The sequence below is a fragment of the Ranitomeya variabilis genome, chromosome 3, assembly GCF_051348905.1.
Source record: "Ranitomeya variabilis isolate aRanVar5 chromosome 3, aRanVar5.hap1, whole genome shotgun sequence".
In the NCBI taxonomy this organism is placed as follows: domain Eukaryota; kingdom Metazoa; phylum Chordata; class Amphibia; order Anura; family Dendrobatidae; genus Ranitomeya; species Ranitomeya variabilis.
Window position 1 is genome coordinate 715,308,473 of NC_135234.1, and position 23,820 is coordinate 715,332,292.

General features: G+C 44.9%; 1 protein-coding gene across 1 annotated transcript in view; it reads left to right on the forward strand.

Annotated features, from left to right (window-relative positions):
• The first annotated feature begins 11,968 nt into the window (after positions 1 to 11,968).
• Positions 11,969 to 23,820, forward strand: part of USP12 (ubiquitin specific peptidase 12) — a 90,147-nt gene continuing 78,295 nt past the window's right edge. The window contains exon 1 of the mRNA XM_077298306.1: positions 11,969 to 12,085. Coding sequence (XP_077154421.1) covers positions 12,038 to 12,085 — 48 coding nt within the window. The 5' untranslated portion in view covers positions 11,969 to 12,037. The remainder of the gene's footprint in view (positions 12,086 to 23,820) is intronic.

A 23,820-nucleotide genomic window follows, 5' to 3' on the forward strand; every position in this document is an offset into this window, starting at 1 on the left:
GAAGAAAAAAAAAATATTATTCCCATAAATACATTTCTTTATATATATATATAAAAAAAACAATAAAAGTACAGATATTTAGTATCGCCGCGTCCGTAACGACCCAACCTATAAAACTGTCCCACTAGTTATCCCCTTCAGTGAACACCGTAAGAAAAAAAAAAACGAGCCAAAAAACAACGCTTTATTATCATACCGCCGAACAAAAAGTGGAATAACACGCGATCAAAAAGACGGATATAAATAACCATGGTATCGCTGAAAACGTCATCTTGTCTCGCAAAAAACGAGCCGCCATATAGCATCATAAGCAAAAAAATAAAAAAGTTATAGTCCTCAGAATAAAGCGATGCCAAAATAATTATTTTTTCTATAAAATAGTTTTTATCGTATAAAAGAAAATTTTAGAGAGAAAGGTACATGCAAATAAGGTAGGAACACCACAAATATATAGGCAAAAAAATGTACAAAAGTTTATTTCCACACAAGAATATTACACACAATTTTAAAAACATCTAAAAGATACAGTCCACTTGGTGGAGTGCATGTCCACTCCAATCTATCATGGTACAATATTTTTTGAAGATATATAGCTGTACATATGAAATACCTGGCTTATAAACATATAGTGCACCAGAGATAAATTGTATCACAACATTGCTGCATGAATCACATAGATAATATGTAGGTTCTAATATATGGACCCTTCAGGTGGCGATCCTATGACCAATATTCACAGTACGCCCTATTATGGTTCACACCAATGCATAATAAAAAGCAGTCAATATATATAGGGCTCCTACTCTAGGTACTGTTGGTCCGGAAGATGGAAGTACATACTGGAGATCAAATACCAGGTCACTTTAAATAGCGTCTACAAACATGCTCATATTATATAGGTGCCCTGTGTCTCCCTCTTATCTGTGCCAGAGAATAGTTTGCCTGGTGGAAAGAGGAAAAGAGACACGTGCTATATACTTAGCCCTGTCCAGTCCACTAAGGTCGCCCCCTCGTCCCATGTGCAGCGGTGCAGCCAGGATAGAATGGAGTGTGGAGTATGGAGACCCACGCGTTCCGACACACCAGGTGTCTTTCTCAAGGTGAGTATATCCAATGTGCAGAAATACATTCTTTTTATAGTATCTAAATTACTTTACCATTAAAGCAGCTGCGGGAAACAGATTGCAGCTGTAACGCCAGTGTGTGTGGCCGTTGACCCGGAAGTTGTGATAGCAAGGTCATGACATACAGAGCGCCTGCGCGTGTGTTTTTTTGCATGATCCTCTGCTTAGTTTCATATGCGCCTGCGCGTTTAGGGAGGAATCCCCCACTTGATATGCGCTTGCGCGTCAGGTGCTCTGTGCCTGAACCCTTCACATGCCATGGTTTGCGTCTGCGCATTGTATATCATGCCGCAAGACGCTAGTGTGTTCGGTATAGGCAAAAGAGTAGATATATTACATACAACTTTGTCTCCTTATAACCCCCACTAGTTTGAGAATATTCAAATAAGGTAACTCCTACAGAGGCATGTCCCAATTGATGCTATACATCCTAGATCCCGTACTCCATGTACATTTCATTCATCATGTATTATGAGAAAATTGTGTCCCGTAACTTTCATTATACAATGCCAATGCAATACCAGTTATATATCAATCTGCCATACATTGTTTTTTTGTGAACAGCATTTTTTATATATACTCTTATTTGAACTGTACTCAATGGGATTTTGTGCCCATACCTCGTGTGTCTTTTTGGGAGGCCATATAGACCAGAGCAAGAATAGCTCTACATATCCCCCAAGGGTTTACTCCTAATGCCCCATTCCAGGCCCATTTGTCAATAACCTCAATTGGCATATGCATACCTCAAATATAATTAATATATTGACATATTATAGTCCATGAGCCTAATCTGGACAAATATCCTTAGACATCATTGTTTTTGAAGACTGGACCCAAAAGTTGTATCTTCTTTATTGTTGTTCATGGTTTCTTTAATATCTACTGAAGGAGACAAAGTTGTATGTAATATATCTACTCTTTTGCCTATACCGAACACACTAGCGTCTTGCGGCATGATATACAACGCGCAGACGCAAACCATGGCATGTGAAGGGTTCAGGCACAGAGCACCTGACGCGCAAGCGCATATCAAGTGGGGGATTCCTCCCTAAACGCGCAGGCGCATATGAAACTAAGCAGAGGATCATGCAAAAAAACACACGCGCAGGCGCTCTGTATGTCATGACCTTGCTATCACAACTTCCGGGTCAACGGCCACACACACTGGCGTTACAGCTGCAATCTGTTTCCCGCAGCTGCTTTAATGGTAAAGTAATTTAGATACTATAAAAAGAATGTATTTCTGCACATTGGATATACTCACCTTGAGAAAGACACCTGGTGTGTCGGAACGCGTGGGTCTCCATACTCCACACTCCATTCTATCCTGGCTGCACCGCTGCACATGGGACGAGGGGGCGACCTTAGTGGACTGGACAGGGCTAAGTATATAGCACGTGTCTCTTTTCCTCTTTCCACCAGGCAAACTATTCTCTGGCACAGATAAGAGGGAGACACAGGGCACCTATATAATATGAGCATGTTTGTAGACGCTATTTAAAGTGACCTGGTATTTGATCTCCAGTATGTACTTCCATCTTCCGGACCAACAGTACCTAGAGTAGGAGCCCTATATATATTGACTGCTTTTTATTATGCATTGGTGTGAACCATAATAGGGCGTACTGTGAATATTGGTCATAGAATCGCCACCTGAAGGGTCCATATATTAGAACCTACATATTATCTATGTGATTCATGCAGCAATGTTGTGATACAATTTATCTCTGGTGCACTATATGTTTATAAGCCAGGTATTTCATATGTACAGCTATATATCTTCAAAAAATATTGTACCATGATAGATTGGAGTGGACATGCACTCCACCAAGTGGACTGTATCTTTTAGATGTTTTTAAAATTGTGTGTAATATTCTTGTGTGGAAATAAACTTTTGTACATTTTTTTGCCTATATATTTGTGGTGTTCCTACCTTATTTGCATGTACCTTTCTCTCTAAAATTTCTTGTATACGTCCTACATGCTTGGTAGTGAACCCATGTTATCTATTGGATATTATTTTATGGTGCCCACTTAAAAAGGTTTTTCTTAGTTTTTATCGTATAAAAGCGCCAAAACATAAAAAAAATGATATAAATGAGATATCGCTGTAATCGTACTGACCCGACGAATAAAACTGCTTTATCAATTTTACCAAATGTGGAACGGTATAAACGCCTCCCCCAAAAGAAATTCATGAATAGCTGGTTTTTGGTCATTCTGCCTCACAAAAATCGGAATAAAAAGTGATCAAAAACTGTCACATGTCCGAACATGTTACCAATAAAAATGTCAACTCGTCCCGCAAAAAACAAGACCTCACATGACTCTGTGGACCAAAATACGGAAAAATTATAGGTCTCTAAATGTGGAGACGAAAAAACTTCTTTGCTATAAAAAGTGTCTTTTAGTGTGTGACAACTGCCAATCATAAAAATCCGATATAAAAAACGCTATAGAAGTAAATCAAACCCCCCTTCATCACCCCCTTAGTTAGGGAAAAATAATAAAAGTAAAAAAATGTATTTATTTCCATTTTCCCATTAGGGCTAGGGTTAGGGCTAGGGTTAGGGCTAGGGTTGGGGCTAGGGTTGGAGCTAAAGTTAGGGTTGGAGCTAAAGTTAGGGTTGGGACTAAAGTTAGGGTTAGGGTTGGGGCTAAAGTTAGGGTTATGGTTTGGATTACATTTACGGTTGGGATTAGTATTAGGGGTGTGTCAGGGTTAGGGGTGTGGTTAGGGTTACAGTTGGGATTAGGGTTAGGGGTGTGTTTGGATTAGAGTTTCAGTTAGAATTGGGGAGTTTCCACTGTTTAGGCACATCAGGGGCTCTCCAAACGCGACATGGCGTCCGATCTCAATTCCAGACAATTCTGCGTTGAAAAAGTAAAACAGTGCTCCTTCCCTTCCGAGCTCTCCCGTGCGCCCAAAAAGGGGTTTACCCCTACATATGGGGCATCAGTGTACTCGGGACAAATTGGACAACAACTTTTGGGGTCCAAGTTCTCTTGTTATCTTTGGGAAAATAAAAATTTGGGGGGCTAAAAATCATTTTTGTGAAAAAAAAATAATTTTTATTTTCACGGCTCTGCGTTATAAACTGTTGTGAAACACTTGGGGGTTCAAAGTTCTCACAACACATCTAGATAAGTTCCTTGGGGGGGTCACTTGTGGGGGGGTTGTACTGTTTGGGTACATCAGGGGCTCTGCAAATGCAACGTGACGCCTGCAGACCAATCCATCTAAGTCTGCATTCCAAATGGCGCTCCTTCCCTTCCGAGCTCTGCCATGCGCCCAAACAGTGGTTCCCCCCCACATATGGGGTATCAGCGTACTCAGGAAAAATTGGACAACAACTTTTGGTGTCCAATTTATCTTGTTACCCTTGTGAAAATACAAAACTGGGGGCTAAAAAATTATTTTTGTGGAAAAAAAAAAAGAATTCTTATTTTGACGGCTCTGCATTATAAACTTTAGTGAAACACTTGGGGGTTCAAAGCTCTCAAAACACATCTAGATAAGTTCCTTAGGGGGTCTACTTTCCAAAATGGTGTCACTTGTGGGGGGTTTTAATGTTTAGGCACATCAGGGGCTCTCCAAACGCGACATGGTGTCCCATCTCAATTTCAGTCAATTTTGCATTGAAAAGTAAAATGGCGCTCCTTCCCTTCTGAGCTCTGCTATGCGCCCAGTGGTTTACCCCCACATATGGGGTATCGTTGTACTCAGGACAAATTGCACAACAACTTTTGTGGTCTAATTTCTTCTTTTACCCTTGGTAAAATAAAAAATTGGGCGCGAAAAGATCATTTTTGTGAAAAAATATGATTTTGTATTTTTACGGCTCTGCATTATAAACTTCTGTGAAGCACTTGGTGGGTCAAAGTGCTCACTGTTGTGAATTCTGCTCTTGGGCTCCCTCCGGTGGTTGTAAGTGGTAGCGCTGCTGTCTCTGAATCGCAGCATTTATCAGGTGTGTTCACTTTTTGCAATTTTGACTGGGCTACTTAGTCTTGCTTCACCCTTTAGTCAGTACCAGTTGTCCATTGTTCCTGGAGGATTCACATCCCTGCCTGGTCTCTTCTGCTTTACAGTTCATTTCAACAAAGATAAGTTCTGGCCTTGATTTTGCTGTCCACATGCTGTGGTCTTATTGTTCAGTTCTTTTCTATGTTTTGTCTTGTCCAGCTTGGTCTGTATAAGGATTTTTTTAGCCAAGCTGGTATCTCTGGAGATGCAGATATACCCTCCATATCTTTAGTTAGCTGTGGAGCTTTTGTATTTTCTGTGGTGGATATTTTCTAGTGTTTTAATACTGATCGCATAGTACTCTGTCCTATCCTTTCTATTTAGCTAGAAGTGGCCTCCTTTGCTAAATTCTCATTTCAGTCTGTGTATGTTTTTTCCCTCTCCTCTCACAGTCAATATTTGTGGGGGGCTGCCTATCCTTTGGGGATTTTCTCTGAGGCAAGATAGTTTTCCCTTTTCTATCTCTAGGGGTAATTAGTCCTCCGGCTGTGTCGAGATGTCTAGGGAGCGCTAGGTACATTCCACGGCTACTTCTAGTTGCGGTGTTAGGTTCAGGGTCTGCGGTCAGTACAGGTACCACCTTCTCCAGAGTATGTCTCATGCTGCTCTTAGGCCACCAGATCATAACAGCTCACCACACATCTAGATAAGTTCCTTAGGGGGTCTACTTTCCAAAATGGTGTCACTTGTGGGGGGTTTCAATGTTTAGGCACATCAGGGGCTCTCCAAACGCAACATGGTGTCCCATATAAATTCCAGTCAATTTTGCATTGAAAAGTCAAATGGCGCTCCTTTCCTTCCGAGCTCTGCCATGCGCCCAAACAGTGGTTTACCCCCACATATGGGGTATCAGCGTACTCAGGACAAATTGTACAACAACTTTTGGGGTCCATTTTCTCCTGTTACCCTTGGTAAAATAAAACAAATTGGAGCTGAAATAAATTTTGTGTGAAAAAAAGTTAAATGTTCATTTTTATTTAAACATTCCAAAAATTCCTGTGAAACACCTGAAGGGTTAATAAACTTCTTGAAAGTGGTTTTGAGCACCTTGAGGGGTGCAGTTTTTAGAATGGTGTCACACTTGGGTATTTTCTATCATATAGACCCCTCAAAATGACTTCAAATGTGATGTGATCCCTAAAAAAAATGGTGTTGTAAAAATGAGAAATTTCTGGTCAACTTTTAACCCTTATAACTCCCTAGCAAAAAAAAATTTTGGTTCCAAAATTGTGCTGATGTAAAGTAGACATGTGGGAAATGTTACTTATTAAGTATTTTGCGTCACATATCTCTGTGATTTAAGGGCATAAAAATTCAAAGTTGGAAAATTGTGAAATTTTCAAAATTTTCGCCAAATTTCCGTTTTTTTTCACAAATAAATGCAAGTTATATCGAATAAATTTTACCACTAACATGAAGTACAATATCTCACGAGAAAACAATGTCAGAATCGCCAAGATCCGTAGAAGCGTTCCAGAGTTATAAACTCATAAAGGGACAGTGGTCAGAATTGTAACAATTGGCCCGGTCATTAACGTGCAGTGCAAACCACCCTCGGGGCTTAAGGGGTTAATGAAATAAATAAACACATGGGGTTTTATTATCTTTATTGTAGGCTCAATCCAACTGAAGACCCTCGTTCTCCTGTAAAAAAGGAAAATAAAGCAACAATATCCCATACTTGTCCGCCGTACAGTCATGTCCCATGACGTAAATCCATCTGAAGGGGTTAAACAAAGTTACAGCCAGGAGCGCTGCTAATGCAACTGCTCCTGGCTGTAAAAGACTGGGGAATGAATGAAATGATGGTAACGTAGCGTCGGGGACTTGCGGTGCCGTCATCGAAGCTGCGCCCCCTGGTGGCATAAACTAATTTGAACTGTAGCGTGAGAAAATATTCAGAAAAATTCCCACGTTACAGTTCATGAGTTTATGCCACCAGGGGGCGCAGCTTCGATGACGGCACCGCAAGTCCCCGAAGCTACGTTACCATCATTTAATTAATTCATAAAATATGGCTGAGAAATATACGGCTGATGGGAGCTGCGCATAGCTGATGGCATAGCAGTTAAAAATATCGCCTTATTAAGCGTCTGCTATGCATTCCTTACATCCTTATAGAAACCCCTGACTCCCCTTGTACACTCACAAAAACGTTTTTTAATGTGTCCCGCGCCGTATGTTAAGTTCTCAGTCCAGTCTGATGGGCGTGGTTTCGGGTCTCTACATCACGCCCATCGGCTGTTGGTCGCCGTCATACATCATAGATAACGCGTCTTGCCCTGTGCAACATCTTGCGCCTGCTCACAAATTTAGCCTTATGCGCCTGTGCAGTAGGCTTTGCCCAACTGCGGACAAAGCTGAAAAACATAAGTGCGCATGCGCCAACACGTACTTCCGGCTCATGTACCGGAACTACGTTTGCCAGCGCATGCGCACTTATGTATGTTTAATAATTAAAAAAAACAGCGTGCTGACCCCTCTATTCTTGATATCCAACCATGTAGAGGCTGACAGCTGAGGTTTGCAGCCCCCAGTTGTGAGTTTTGTCTGGTTGGTTAAGAAAATAGGGGGGGAACCCACGTTGGGTTTTTCATTCATTTATTTCCGAACGATCGCAGCCGGCGGCTGTGGAATACCCTGATCATCTGCACCTACTGTCACTATTATTAGCGGCAGCAGGTGTCGGATGATGAGAGTAACAGTCCCAAAAGTCCCCACCTGCAGTCATCGTTCGGACTTTAATATAACTCTCATAATTCTCCTCTACTCGCGCCGATCACCGGCAGAGCAGGGGAGAATGAAGAGAGCCGGCTTCAGCACCCGCCACCAGGGAACAGGGCTTACTGTAGAACTTCTTCCCCGGTGGCCGTCCGTGTGATGCATCACACGGACGGCATCCATGTGCTGTACGTGTTTACACGGACCCATTTACTTGAATGGGTCTGTGTGATCTGTGCAGCCGCACAAAAATGGACATGTCTACATGTCACTCGGACACACGGTCAGCGAAAAAACACAGATATGTGCACAGATCCATTCATTTAAATGGGTCTACGTGTGTCAGTGTCTCCTATACGTCTGAAAACTGTCACCACACATAACGGACACACTGATGTGTGAACCCGGCCTTAAGTTATGGGTCCCATCATTTCTGTCCAGGCCTATTTCATTAGGTTTATTTTTTTTTTTTTTAATTCTGTGGAAGCATGGTTGACAAGCAATGTCTGACTTTCATTTGTTCATTTGCATAGATCTTTTGTTTATTATTACTTTTGTCAGATTCAAGTTATTTCTGTGACCATTGTGTGTTTTTCTGTCATTATACGAGGGGTACCAACAATTTTGACCACGTGTGTAATTGACACGCTGGATCTTAGTAAAAAGACAGCGGGGATCAAAATACGCTAAAAAAACCCAGTGTGTGCTGTGATTTTAGAAATCTTACTGATTATGCTGGAACACACGACAACGCCACGTGTGAAGATACCCTGAATCCCATCTGCTATGCTGGAACTGTAAGACACTTTGGTTTTTTTGCCGAGCGAAAATACGCAACATCAAAAACTCATCGAGGGAACTAAACCTAAGGGCTCCATCTCACTTGCGAGAAATACATCCGAGTCTCGCAGGGTAAAAGCAAGCTCTGGGGCCGGCACTTGGGAGCGGAGCGTGCAGCTCCATGTGTTGCTATGCAGCCGCACGCTCCGCTCTGGAGTGCCGGCGCCACAGCTTGGTTTTAACCTGCGAGACTCGGACGTGTTTCTCGCAAGTGAAAAGGAGCCCTAAAGCTGCCGTACACAATAGATGGACCTGAGCCTACAAATGCACAAGTGTCCACTCCGCGATGACATGCTGGAGTGGTCCTCCACAAAACCCACCGGAAAAAACACCAAGAAAGTGCTCAAAGAATAAATCTAAATTTAATGTCAACATATTTTACATGGTGAATCCTTATGCCAAAAGGAACAAATTTGAGGGGTAAGACTTACCAATTACCAAAAGTTAATTTTTCCTTGGCACCTTAACGTACCCCCCTGTATTACACTCGTACCCCCCAGTATTACACATGTACCCCTCCAGTATTACTCGTACCCCCATATTACACACATAACCCCTGTATTACACACGTACCCCCCAGTATTACACATGTACCCCCCCAGTATTACTCGTACCCCCATATTACACACAACCCCTGTATTACACACGTACCCCCCAGTATTACACATGTACCCCCCCAGTATTACATACGCACCCCCCAGTATTACTCGTACCCCCATATAACACACGTAACCCCATATTACACACGTAACCCCCAGTATTACATACGTACCCCACCAGTATTACTCGTACCCCCATATTACACACGTAACCCCTTTATTACACACGTTCCCCCCAGTATTACACATGTACCCCCAGTATTACTCATACCCCCATATTACACACGTTCCCCCATTACATACGTACCCCCCAGTATTACTCGTACCCCGTGTTACACACGCACACCCCCTGTATTACACTCGTACCCCCCAGTATTACACATGTACCCCTCCAGTATTACTCGTACCCCCATATTACACACATAACCCCTGTATTACACACGTACCCCCCAGTATTACACATGTACCCCACCAGTATTACTCGTACCCCCATATTACACACGTAACCCCTTTATTACACACATTCCCCCCAGTATTACACATGTACTCCCCAGTATTACTCATACCCCCATATTACACACGTACCCCCAGTATTACATACGTACCCCGTGTTACACACGCACACCCCCTGTATTACACATGTTCCCCCCAGTATTACACATGTACCCCCCAGTATTACTCGTACCCCCATATTACACACGTACCCAGAGTATTACTCGTACCCCCATATTACACACGCACCCCCAGTATCACATACGTACCCCACCAGTATTACTCTCACCCCCATATTACACACGTACCCCCCGTATTACACTCGTACCCCTCTATATTACACAATTACACCCCAGTATTACTCGTATTCCCTGTATTACACACGTACCCCCCAGTATTACTCATACTCCCATATTACACATGTACCCCAGTATTACCTACGTACCCCACAGTATTACACACGTACCCCCCAGTATTACTCGTACCCCCATATTACACACGTACCCCCCAGTATTACTCGTACCCCCATATTACACACGTACCCCCCTGTATTACACATGTACCCCCCAGTATCTCTTACCCCCATATTACACACGCACACCTCAGTATTACACACGTACCTCCCAGTATTACATACGTACCCCACTAGTATTACTCGTACCCCCCCTGTATTACACATGTACCCCCCCAGTATTACTCGTACCCCCATATTACACACGTCCCCCCCAGTATCACATACGTACCCCACCAGTATTACTCTCAGCCCCCGTATTACACACGCACACCCCAGTATTACACTCGTACCCCTCTGTATTACACAATTACACCCCAGTATTACTCGTATTCCCTGTATTACACTGGTGCCCCCATGTATTACACACATACCCCCCAGTATTACACTCGTACCTCCCCAATATTACACACATACACCCCAGGATTACACACGTACCCCCCCCAGTATTACATACACCCCAGTATCACACACATACCCCCCCAGTATTACACTCGTACCTCCCCAATATTACACACATACCCCCCAGTATTACACACATACCCCCCAGTATTACACACGTACCCCCCAGTATTACATACACCCCAGTATTACACTCGTACCTCCCCAGTATTACATACACCCCAGTATTACACACATACCCCCCAGTATTGCACTCGTACCCCTCTGTATTACACAATTACACCCCAGTATAACTCGTATTCCCTGTATTACACTCATGCCCCCCTGTATTACACACATACTCCCCAGTATAACACATGCACACCCCCAGTATTACGCATACCCCCATATTACACTCGTACCCCTCTGTATTACACACGCACACCACAGTATTACTCGTATTCCCTGTATTACACACGTACCCCCCCAGTATTACACACGTATCTCCCAGTATTACACATGCACTCCCCAGTATTACTCATACTCCCATATTACACACGTACCCCCCTGTATTAGGCTACGTTCACATTTGCGGTCAGCGCCGCAGCGTCGGGCGCCGCAGCGGCGCCGCATGCGTCATGCGCCCCTATACTTAACATGGGGGCGCATGGACATGCGTTGTGCTGCGTTTTGCGCCGCATGGCCGCAAGCGTTGGACGCAAGAAACGCTTCAAGTTGCATTTTTTTTGCGTCCAACTTGCGGGCAAAAACGACGCATGCGGCGCAAAACGCAGCGTTTTAGCGTGCGTTTTGCCGCGTTTTTGTTTGCGTTGTGCGCTGCGGCGCCGACGCTGCGGCGCACAACGCAAATGTGAACGTAGCCTTACACATGTACCCCCCAGTATCTCTTACCCCCATATTACACACGCACACCCCAGTATTACTCGTACCCCCTGTATTACACATGTACCCCCCCAGTATTACTCGTACCCCATATTACACACGTATTCCCTGTATTACACCTTTCCTCCCAGTATTACACACGTATCTCCCATTATTACACATGTACCCCCCCCCCAGTATTACTCATACTCCCATATTACACACGTAGCCCCCAGTATTGCACTCGTACCCCTCTGTATTACACAATTACACCCCAGTATTACTCGTATTCCCTGTCCCCCCAGTATTACACTCGTACCCCCGCATTGCTCCCTCCCTCCTTCCTTCCTCTGCCGGCTGTCGGGGCCGCGCCCTGGTGCTCGTGCTCGCGGTGTCGGGAGCGCGCGGCTCCGGCCTGTCTGCTGGCGGTGATAAGGGTGAAGATGGCGCCGGGCGGATGGAAATCCTAATGACAGTCTCCAGGATCGCTTCTATCTGTACCATGGTAGGTGAGCGGGGCCCGGCCGCCGGCTGCGCGGGGAGGGCGCTGTGTGCAGGGGCGCAGTGCCGGGGGCGCTCAGTGTGCTGCTGCGGGCCGGAGCGCCTGCTCTGCGGTGTGGGGCAGTACGAGAGGCCGGGGATGCAGTGCGGCCTGTGGCTGGCAGGCTGAGTGCTGGGGGAAGTTGTGCAGAGTGTGCTGCAATGTAGCCGCAGCTGGCAGCCCTGGGCCGGCCACAGGTGGAGCTGCAGGTGCCCCTGGCCACAGCTGTGCACACATGGGGGCTGTGGTGCAGGTGCAGCAGACTGTGGTGTCCTGTGCACACGGCCTTCACTTGTCCTGTCAGGTGGGGTCACCTGGGGTCTGCCCTTCACCTGGAGGGCTAGTAACCCCCGCCTGGAGATCACTTGTGGGACCCTCGCACACAGGACCCCGCCAGTCTGACGCCGTCGTGTAGGGGACTGTTCACACCACTTTATTTTTCTTGGGATTTTGACGTGAATCTGATAAAAATCCACATCGAAATCCCCTCGTCACCTCGTTATTGCAGCGGCGGTCCGCAGGGGACATCGCTCCGAGGATCCACCGGGAAAAGAAACGAAAAGTCTCAGTTATTTCAGCGATGGAAGTATCAAGTGTGCGGCAGAAAATGTCTGTGATTTTAGGAGCGACGGCGCGTAGATCCCATAGATAAGAGTTTGGGGATGGATGCGACACAGGGTACGCCCCTGAGAAAAGCTGCAGCTTGCTGTGTGCACACAGAGGGTTTACCACAAGTGTTTTAGTGGAAACCCCTTAAGGAAACGCAATCTCTTGGTGAAGTTTTCAGACATTTTTTGTTTTGTTTTTTTCCCCTCTGAAACTTTATTTGCAGCCTTCTGATTGGACGGTGAAAAATTTTCCCATCAGGACCCAAGAAGCGAAGAACACTTTTCTTTTCCCACCCGCCATTTTTCAAAACACTGAAGATATGACCAGCAAAATGGTTTTACCATAGACTTCATTAGGAAGTCTTTCAAGTCAGTGTTATTTTTCATCGAGTTTTTTTTTGTGTTTTTTAGAAGCTGACCCTCTCAAAGATAAAAAAAAAAAATTACACAAAAATTCAATGTGCATGCACCCTTACACCTCATTCAGATATATTTTTGTTGTTTTTTTTGCATATAAGATAAAGCCCGTTTTCTGTTAAGCTACTTTCACACTAGCGTCGTACTCAGCCCGTCACAGTGCGTCTTGCTGACGTACTGACGCTAGCAGTGAATGCGCCGCACAACGGGGGCAGCGGATGCTGTTTTTCCACGCATCCGCTGCCCCATTGTGAGGTGCGGGGAGGTGGGGGCGGAGTTCCAGCCGCGCATGCGCGGTCGGAAATGGCGGACCGCCTGCACAAAAAAGTTACATGTAACGTTTTTTGCTGCTGGCGGTCCGCCACAACACGACGCAACCGTCGCACTGCGTCGCTAATATTAGTCTATGGGGAAAAAAACGCATCCTGCAGACGACTTTGCAGGATGCGGTTTTTCGCCAAAACGACGCATTGCGACATATGCAAAAAAACGCTAGTGTGAAAGTAGCGTTACTGTGCTGGATCCAATATCCATCCATTTTTGTGATTTTCCCCCCCTCCATATGATTGCCACCTCAGTTTTTCTTGTATACAAATAGTTTCCACACTTTTCCTGCCCAATAAAAAGGTACAAAAAAATTGGGCAAGGCTCAGATAAATAACTTAGTTATTAAAATTATTATATATATATATTTCAATTTGAATGGTAGGGTTTGATTCGTGACGCAGATCAAAATGTAAAATAATATGCCCCCATAGACTGTATTTGCTATCCGTACAAAATGTTTGTCTGGGTGACCATATTCAGATACGGCGGATGCACTATGGATTTTTCGGGCAGACCATCTGCAGGGCATTACAGCGGCAGAAAATTGAAGAGGATTTTACCAGCTCTGAAAATGCACACAATACTTTAAAATCCCATGAGGAATCCGCACGGACGTTGATCTGGGTTGTGAATTGTGATGGTATGTGCACACGTTGCAGATTTGCTGCGGATCCGCAGCGTTTTATGAAGTGCAGAAACGCTGCAGATCCACAATTGATTTACAGCAGAGGTGTCAAACTGCATTCCTCGAGGGCCGCCAACAGGTCATGTTTTCAGGATTTCCTTAGCATTCCACAAGGTGCTGGAATCATTCTGTGCAGGTGATTAAATTATCACCTGTGCAATACAAGGAAATCCTGAAAATATGACCTGTTGACGGCCCTCGAGGAATGCAGTTTGACACCTCTGATTTACAGTACAATGTAAATCAATGAGAAAAAAAATGCTGTGTACACTTTGCGGAAAATCCGCTGTGGAAACGCTGCGGTTTAAAAGAAGTAGCATGTCACTTCTTTTCTGTGAAAAAAAAAAACCGCAGGGGTAAAAACCGCAGTAAATCCGCAAGAAAACCGCAGCAAAACCGCACAAAAAAACGCAAAAAAACTGCAGGTGCGTTTTCTGTCAGGAGAGGCAGAATCCGCACCATAAATTCCTAAGCCTAATCCGCAACATGTGCACATAGCCTAAATCTGCAGCGTGTCAATGTAGACTGCAGATTTTATCCCCGGATTTCAGTTTTTGCAGAGCATTGGGTAACATCTGTCAAAAACTGCAGCGTATCTGCGTGAAAATCTGCCTCAGATATTATTTTAGATGTTCTACTCTTGTCCTCAAAGATACTCCGTCGGACTATGTTCACACTGTTTTTTTTTTTGTTTGTTTTTTTTTAATTAATGCAAATAAGAATCTTTTTACAGAACCATCAAAAGTTATGAGTTTTCCGAAACCTCATGCACACACTTGTTTGTTTTTTCGACCCAATTTGTGAACTTCATTGTGTCTGAAATCTACAGCATTAATCAATTCTTTCAGCGTTTTTGCAACTTATTTTTATTATTCAATCATAAACAGTGCAGCAAACAGATTGTGTGGCACTTTTGGTGAATAAGATGAACTTTATTAAATGAACTGTAGACAGATCGAACATGCTGTCCACGTAATAAGAAACGCTGCAAAAGCGGCATTTTGGATGCAACATTTTTACTGCCAAAAGTGCAGGTTTTGGCTGCAGGAAAAAAAATGCAGCAAGTAAACATAGTCTTGGGTGACCTGTCAGTTTCTGGACTTGGTGGGGGGAACATGAACAATCCTTATTCCAGATCTGTTTGGTGACGTTCAGTATTCGCAGATGCTGATAAAGCCATAGAATGGATGGAACTTTTGCCCGTGCCAAAAAGACTTACATTGGCCACAAAGTCTGTCCTGGGGGTCTTTAGGACCGGTCTCTATGTTGACGCTAAAAAGCCGCTTGGTTTTGTCAATCACATGATTTATCCTTAAATCGTGCACAAGTTGTTTCCAGAATAAAAGAGCAAAACCATTGATGGGTCACTTTTATTGTCAAGCGAGATAGTTCATTGGTGATATTGATACATACTGTATGTCCGCCATGATTTTCCCTTCCCATCATTAGTTTGTCATGGAGAATTACAGGGAAAATGTATCTTTGTACCACGTTACTACCCATTATAGAAAAACATTTAGATTTGAGTCCTCAGTGGTTGATACCTTTTAATGGCCAACTGAAAAGATAACAAACCGCGAACTTTCGAGACTACTCAGGTCCTTTCATCAGGCATAGATAGCATGTAATATACCTGATGAAAGGACCCAAGTAGACTCGAAAGCTTGCAATTTTTCATGGAGAATTCAGAAATTCTTCTCTTAGGTTATAGGTAGGCATCTATTGAATAGCAACAGATTGTGGTAATTGGGATTTTTTTGCTTTAGAGAATCAATCCCGTCATAAGGAAACCTCTGTGCAGGTGTCGGCTGCGGATCTGCATTCTGGAAATGAAAGCCGCGGAGGATGTGGTCAGTTGTAAGTGTGGGTGGTCTGCGCTTGTCTCCCTCTACTATGGTTTTGTGACTTTCTGTTGTAGCTTAATTATTACACAACATTTCTGCGACTTTCTGCTGTATGCTGTACTTTGTACTGCAATTCTTCACCAGCTTCAGGAACTTTGGTGTCAATGACTGGCACTACTGGAGTCAATGCTTCTGTCGGCGGCAGGTTTGTGCCCAATGTGGGCAATCGTCTGTGAGCTAAATATGTCAGGGAATGTCTGCAGAGTGATCACAATTGTGAAAATGAATTCAGAATGGCTGAGAAAGTAACCTTTATGCATATGAGCCTGCAAGTGCACAGGCGCGGTGCGATGCCAGCGAGTGTGCTGATTCTTCTCATTATTTCCCACCTGTTGCCACCCTGATTGGCATGGAGTGACTATGGCAAGGCAGGTAATAACACGGAGGATTGAGGCACCGCTCGGGAATCCGGCTGCGCTCAGTGCACTTGCAGAGTTTCTGACATTATTTTTGGACAGTGTACCCCACATCCCAATGCCAGTGCTGTATTAGGCTATGTTCACACGGTGCGGTTTTTGCTGCGGATCCGCAGCGGAATTGCACTGCGGATCCGCAGCAGTTTTCCATGTAGGTTACAGTACAATGTAACCCAATGGAAAAAAGGACCCGCTGTGCCGACGATCCTTTTTTCCACAGGCAAATCCGCAGCGGTTTTGCCTGCAGAAAAAAGAAGTACCATGTCAATTCTTTCTGCGGATTCCGCAGCGGGTTTCCAGCAGCACCAATAGGAAACTGCAGTTGGAAACCCGCAGTGGAATCCGCAGAAGAAAAAGGATCAAAAACCGCAGCTAAAATCAGCGCTGAATTTAGCTGCGGTTTTTCAAAACAGGACCTGAAAAAAAAAGGATGAAAAAAAGGAACGTGTGAACGTAGCCTTAGAGACTTTCAGACCAGGTTTTAATTGATCTGTCGATTTGAAGATGACATGCTGCAGATGTTACGTTGGATCGAAACTCAATTTCCGCATTGTTCTTCTGCGCAGGCGCCTGCAAGTCAAAATGTTTCAATAAACTAAAAAAAAAGCAAAGCAAAAAAAACAAAAAAACCCTTGTGAAAAATGGATGTTTTTGACGACTGGGTAAGACCTGCGTGAATGAGGCCTCTGAGTACCTTCTAAGGAGAGTAATTGCAGTGGATTAAAGCAATCGGCAGTGATTTACAGCGCCAGCTTACTGTATAAGATTGTAATACATGTCCTGCACACTCTGCAAAACATATCTGTAAAAACTAACGCTGTTTAAAATGCTGAAAAGATCACTCATGGACAGGGGAGATTCCATCTCCGTGTCCCTTACATTTCAGGAGAGCAAAGACCCCCGGCACAGCTCTGCTAAATAGTCAGTTTCGTACATCTGGTGGGGATTGATGGAGGCGTCATATTTGTGGCGCTCTGTTCAATTGTATCAGTGTTACGGGATCACTCATCCAACAGATGAGGGTCTTGTGGTCGGACTCCCAATGGGAAAACTGTTTATCACCCAAAATGGAAAGTATCCAATGTATGCTATAGGCTGTGATAGTGCGGACAAGAACCTTGGAGCAAAAAGCAGATGAGATAAAGGGGTTGTATACTTTTTGGGGACTTCTAAGTTAAAAGAAAACCCAAACATGTTGCTTTGGCCAATATTCAGTTTTAGCCTTTCGTTTCCCTTAAAAATGTTGCACCTTTTTTTCTGTTACAGGCTCTTTTGTTTCCCTGCACATTTACCATAACTTTGATGCGGTTTGTGGTCATGATTCCGCTGAGAGGAGCACAGAAAAAGACACATAAGAGAGCGGTTCAGACGTCAGTGATTTTTCTTGTATGCAGATAACGGGTCGATTTTTATTTTATTTTTTTTTATTTATTATTTTTTTTACTCCTGACCATACATTTGGGAGATTATTTATTTATATATATAATAATAATAAATAATACTTTTTATTTATATAGCGCCAACATATTCCGCAGCGCTTTACAACTTATAGAGGGGACTTGTACAGACAATAGACATTACAGCATAACAGAAATCACAGTTCAAAATAGATACCAGGAGGAATGAGGGCCCTGCTCGCAAGCTTACAAACTATGAGGAAAAGGGGAGACACGAGAGGTGGATGGTAACAATTGCTTTAGTTATTTGGACCAGCCATAGTGTAAGGCTCAGGTGTCCATGTAAAGCTGCATGAACCAGTTAACAGCCTAAGTATGTAGCAGTACAGACACAGAGGGCTATTAACTGCATAAAGTGTATGAGAACACGACGCAAGGAACCTGATTATGTGTTTTGTTTTTTTTTCTATTTTTAATAGGCCACACAGGGATAGTTAGGTTAATGCGTTGAGGCGGTAGGCCAGTCTGAACAAATGCGTTTTTAGGGCACGCTTAAAACTGTGGGGATTGGGGATTAATCGTATTAACCTAGGTAGTGCATTCCAAAGAATCGGCGCAGCACGTGTAAAGTCTTGGAGACGGGAGTGGGAGGTTCTGATTATTGAGGATGCTAACCTGAGGTCATTAGTGGAGTGGAGGGCACGGGTAGGGTGGTGGACTGAGACCAGAGAGGAGATGTAGGGTGTTGCTGAGCCATGGAGTGCTTTGTGGATGAGGGTAGTAGTTTTGTACTGGATTCTGGAGTGGATGGGTAGCCAGTGTAATGACTGGCACAAGGTAGAGGCATCGGTGTAACGGTTGGTGAGGAATATGATCCTGGCAGCAGCATTCAGGACAGATTGGAGCGGGGAGAGTTTGGTAAGAGTTTGGTTATATATATATATATATATATATATATATATATATATATATATATATATATATATATATATATATATATATATATATATATATATATATATATATATATATAATTTCTTTTTTTTTTTTTTGGTAGCCCCAGAGATTTGTATAATGGGTATGAGTTCTATCGTGAAAAATACGAACCAGAAAAGTCTGAATGAGCGGACGTTTGGGTTCGTCGGGTCGAACTTTACTCTAGTTTGGTTCAGGTACCCGAACTTGAACCCCATAGAAGTCATTGGGGACCCGAACTTTGATTCTTTTTTTTGCTCTCTTTTCCGCTTGTGCTTCCTTTCCTTGAGAAGTCTGTGTTCAGCGTCCAGCCCTTCACACTAGGTGTTCAGTACAAACCCTGAATTTCACAGTTTGTTTGCTCACTCTGCTTACAGGCTCTCTCATCAGATGGTCAAAACAAGCTTCCTGACAGATTCTCAGTGATTTCATTCTGCAGCCAGCAATTAACCATGCAGCAGAGAGCTGTGTAAGGAAAACATTGCAACATTTTTAAAGAACTCCAATTGCAAAATGATGTTTAATCACAAAAACCTGCATTTAAGAAAAAAAAAGGCCCTAGAGGTGAACAACCCCTTTCATGCTTTCACAAGCTTTATCTTGGCTGCACCACAACAAAAACCAGTGATGGGTCTGCACGTATGAGATTGTGATCCCGCGCTCCACAGTCCATAGGGCCCAGTTCTCCTAACCATGTCCTGACCTGTGTGTGAACGTGCGTCAGGACTGTGCTAGCAGAGCGATGCTTCCCTGCTTCCGTCCGCAGGTGTCACACGGTGTTCTTGCTTGAAGCTTAGGGTCTCTCAATAGTTCTCAATCTCCAGGTTTCTTCCTGCTTTTAGGCGACGTCCAGAAGGGTCGTAGTTATAGACCGAAAATCTGCTGCACATTGTATTATTAAACCTCATCCACACTCTGAGGACAAAACCCCCCAGCGGGAATTGACTAACTCACTGGATTAGTATCTGTAGCATGTCAGTTAATGCTGCAGATATTCACCCTGATTTAACCCTTTTTTGCAGCGCTCCTTTTCACCCTCCAAATATTCTTTCTATCAGTTTTGATCTGACCAATGAAGTGTTTTGTTTTTTTTTCATTCTTTCACATTGGAGTTGATAGACTACATACGGTGTACCGCTGTACCATTCTCTCTGGCATACATCAGAGTCTTCTGTTAGACCAGACAGATTCACCAAAGATGATTGAAAAAAATAAATGCCCAAGACGGCACAAATACCGGTTGTGCCAAATATCAGATAAGCACGCAGTACCCAGATCTTCATCAGGAAGCTCCCACCCATCCCACGTCCCGGCAGTCTGTAAGATGCCCTGATCTTCATCAGGAACCTCCCACCCATCCCAGGTCTCAGCAGTCTGTAAGATGCCCTGATCTTCATCAGGAGGCTCCCACCATCCCAGGTCCCGGCAGTCTGTAAGATGCCCTGATCTTCATCAGGAAGCTCCCACCATCCCAGGTCCCAGCAGTCTGTGAGATGCCCTGATCTTCATCAGGAAGCTCCCACCATCCCAGGTCCCAGCAGTCTGTGAGATGCCCTGATCTTCATCAGGAACCTCCCACCCATCCCAGGTCTCAGCAGTCTGTAAGATGCCCTGATCTTCATCAGGAACCTCCCACCCATCCCAGGTCTCAGCAGTCTGTAAGATGCCCTGATCTTCATCAGGAGGCTCCCACCATCCCAGGTCCCGGCAGTCTGTAAGATGCCCTGATCTTCATCAGGAAGCTCCCACCATCCCAGGTCCCAGCAGTCTGTAAGATGCCCTGATCTTCATCAGGAAGCTCCCACCATCCCAGGTCCCAGCAGTCTGTGAGATGCCCTGATCTTCATCAGGAAGCTCCCACCATCCCAGGTCCCAGCAGTCTGTGAGATGCCCTGATCTTCATCAGGAAGCTCCCACCATCCCAGGTCCCAGCAGTCTGTGAGATGCCCTGATCTTCATCAGGAAGCTCCCACCATCCCAGGTCCCAGCAGTCTGTGAGATGCCCTGATCTTCATCAGGAAGCTCCCACCATCCCAGGTCCCAGCAGTCTGTGAGATGCCCTGATCTTCATCAGGAAGCTCCCACCATCCCAGGTCCCAGCAGTCTGTGAGATGCCCTGATCTTCATCAGGAAGCTCCCACCATCCCAGGTCCCAGCAGTCTGTGAGATGCCCTGATCTTCAGCTGGAAGATCCCACCATCCCAGGTCCCAGCAGTCTGTGAGATGCCCTGATCTTCAGCTGGAAGATCCCACCATCCCAGGTCCCAGCATGTTGTCTTCCTCTGTGTCAAACACAAGACTGGGATTCCTGTTTCAGGCAAGACGCTATGTGAAGAGGGCTGACTGCTCACGTTGATAGCTAAGCCAGCCCCATTACTGAGTATGCATTGGTCGTGACGGAGAAGGGGACTCGCTTAAAAACGCAACTTGTAGCGTTTCCGTGCGGTCGGTGGGCGCATCAAAACAACGCACCTGCATGTCCTGCGTTAATGATAGGGACGCATGCAGGAGGATGTGTGTGTGTATCAAGGAGATATACAGGCCCCTGGTCCAGCAGACACTTCAGTAGTCCATGGCTAGTAGACTATTGCCCTGCAAACCTCCCCCTAACTGCTGGGGTGATGAGCTATAGGGGAGGTTCGCAGGTCTCTGGTCTACTAGCCATGGACTACCATAGTGGCCACTGGACCAGGCCCTGCAAATCTTTTTGCTCATGCCAGTGATGATGGAGAGTAGGGCTCTGATCACCTCTGTTTAGTTTTCAGGAGATGTAAACTGAGCCTTAGGCTCTATGGACGCGGCACAAGGGGGGTAGGAATCCTTGTGGTCGATGCTCCGATGGGTTCATCATGGGTCCAGGCTGGGTCCTTGGTTGGCGCCATGCACTTGCTTTCATGCTTCTTACACAGACCGAGTTTTCCATGTAATTTAGGGAGTGCAATGTATTTCACTGTTCTATTGGATCGGGCAGATAACTGCCCCTCTGGGCACCAAAATGGCCCATGCAATTTATAGTTAAAATGTGAGAAAATATTCTGCATCCGTACCTGTCCGAGGAGTGAAACGTTATATTGTCGGATTGATGTAAGCCATAGGGGGTATGGGCAGTAATGACGCCCCTCAGCCACGGGGTGTGTAGTACGGGCTCATATCGGGGACTGGCCGCCTTCACTTCCCGTAGTGTCGGGTACCTTGTAATCTAGACTTTATGGCCAGTGAAGCATGGCTCGCCCTTCCTTGCACTTGGTTCACCTCCTTGGTCAGCTGGTTTTCTTGGCCAAGTAGTCTGGTGTTTAACAATGCAGAGCAGATGGGAATATGGCCGTGCCTATCTATAACCTCTGGACTGAGAGAATGACTCGGGGAGGGGAGCAGTCTGGCGCTCCCTACTTTTCACATGTTTTATACCCATGGTACATAGTAGTCAGCAGAAAAAAAATAATCTTGTATTAAGTTGCTGCATTCACAGATCTGCTTTTGGAACTAACCTGTACCTGAGCCTCCATAATGCAGGAAGAGGGGGGCGAGATCCGGGTGTAAAGCTTCTGAAATGCAATCACCAGAGCTAGCCATTTACTGAGCAGGAGGCAGGGAATTCTGGGATCTGACCTCAGCTGCTTGCAGAATTGTGAGCGCAGCTGTGGATGAGAATAGACCATAATGTGGGATGTTGCTGCGGATGAGGATAATGTAGGGAAAGTCAACGGCATTTGTCAGGTTTTTCAGAGATGGCAAGCAAGTGGCTTAAAGACGTTGTCGCACCAACATTTATCACCTATCCACAGTGAAATAATGACATGATCCTGATGTAGATGGGAGCGGAGTCCGATACTATTGCACCCATGACAGTGAATGGTAACGAATGCTCAGCAGCCATCCATTGACAAAGGAATTTAAGACCCCCATTTTGGGAATTGAAGCCCCACTCTTTCCTACATTATTCACCTCTTCTTTAGATAGGTGATAATATAATTTAAATGGAATCTATTACTAGGCTTTTGCTGCCCCAACTGATGTAGGGACAGAGACCCTGATTGCAACTGCCAATCTGTGGTGGGGCCAGAGTTATACACAGCTCAAAAATATGGCTGACTGAATGACAACAAGTTTGTCTTCTAGTGATTAAATCACTATTACATCAGCTGCAAGTTATAAAAACTGTGGCACGCAGCCCACTAAGTGATACATCGCTGCAATCAGGGTCTCTGCCTCTACATCATGCTGCTCTCAGATGGGGTAGGAATAACCTGGTGACAGATTCTCTTTAGGGTGCTTTCACATTACATTCCGGCACCCGTTCAGTGGTCCCGTTGAGGCTTACGTCTGAACTCCCCACAAAACGGGATTCGGACATATGCGCCTGTGGGACCATAGACTATAATGGTTCCGACAGAGGGAACGTGTATCTGTCGTGCATCATTTTGGAGCTTGCGCGTTTACTGGAGGCGGACACTCAGACATATTAGACTGCAGTAGAAGTACACGCTCAAAAATGAGGCACAGCCGAGCGCGCGTTCACTCTGCCAGCACCATTATAGTCTATGGGGACGTCAACACATAATTCTGAATCTCTTTTTGCAGGGGTCCAGACGTCAGCCACTGAATGGGCGCTGGTACGCAATGTGAAAGCACCCGTAACCCTTTCATGACATTTGCTGTACATGTACGGTGCAAATCTGGAGTGGGTACATGGAGCCGGCACACAGGCTGAGCCCACCCCCTACCCGGCAGATCATGGCGGCGTGTCACAACGAGGGTCTGCTTCCATCAGCCTCCTGCTGTCCCCATCCTGGCCATTGACCAAACCCCATAGACAATAAAGGAACTCTCGAAACTAGAAAATGACATATAAATGTTATCAGCCGGAGGGGAGTAATGAAGCCATGTTCACACTTGGCCTGTTACACATTTTCCATTAAAACCAGCATGCCAGGGTTTTGTCGGTGGTGGCGTTTCCACTGTTGAGCTCG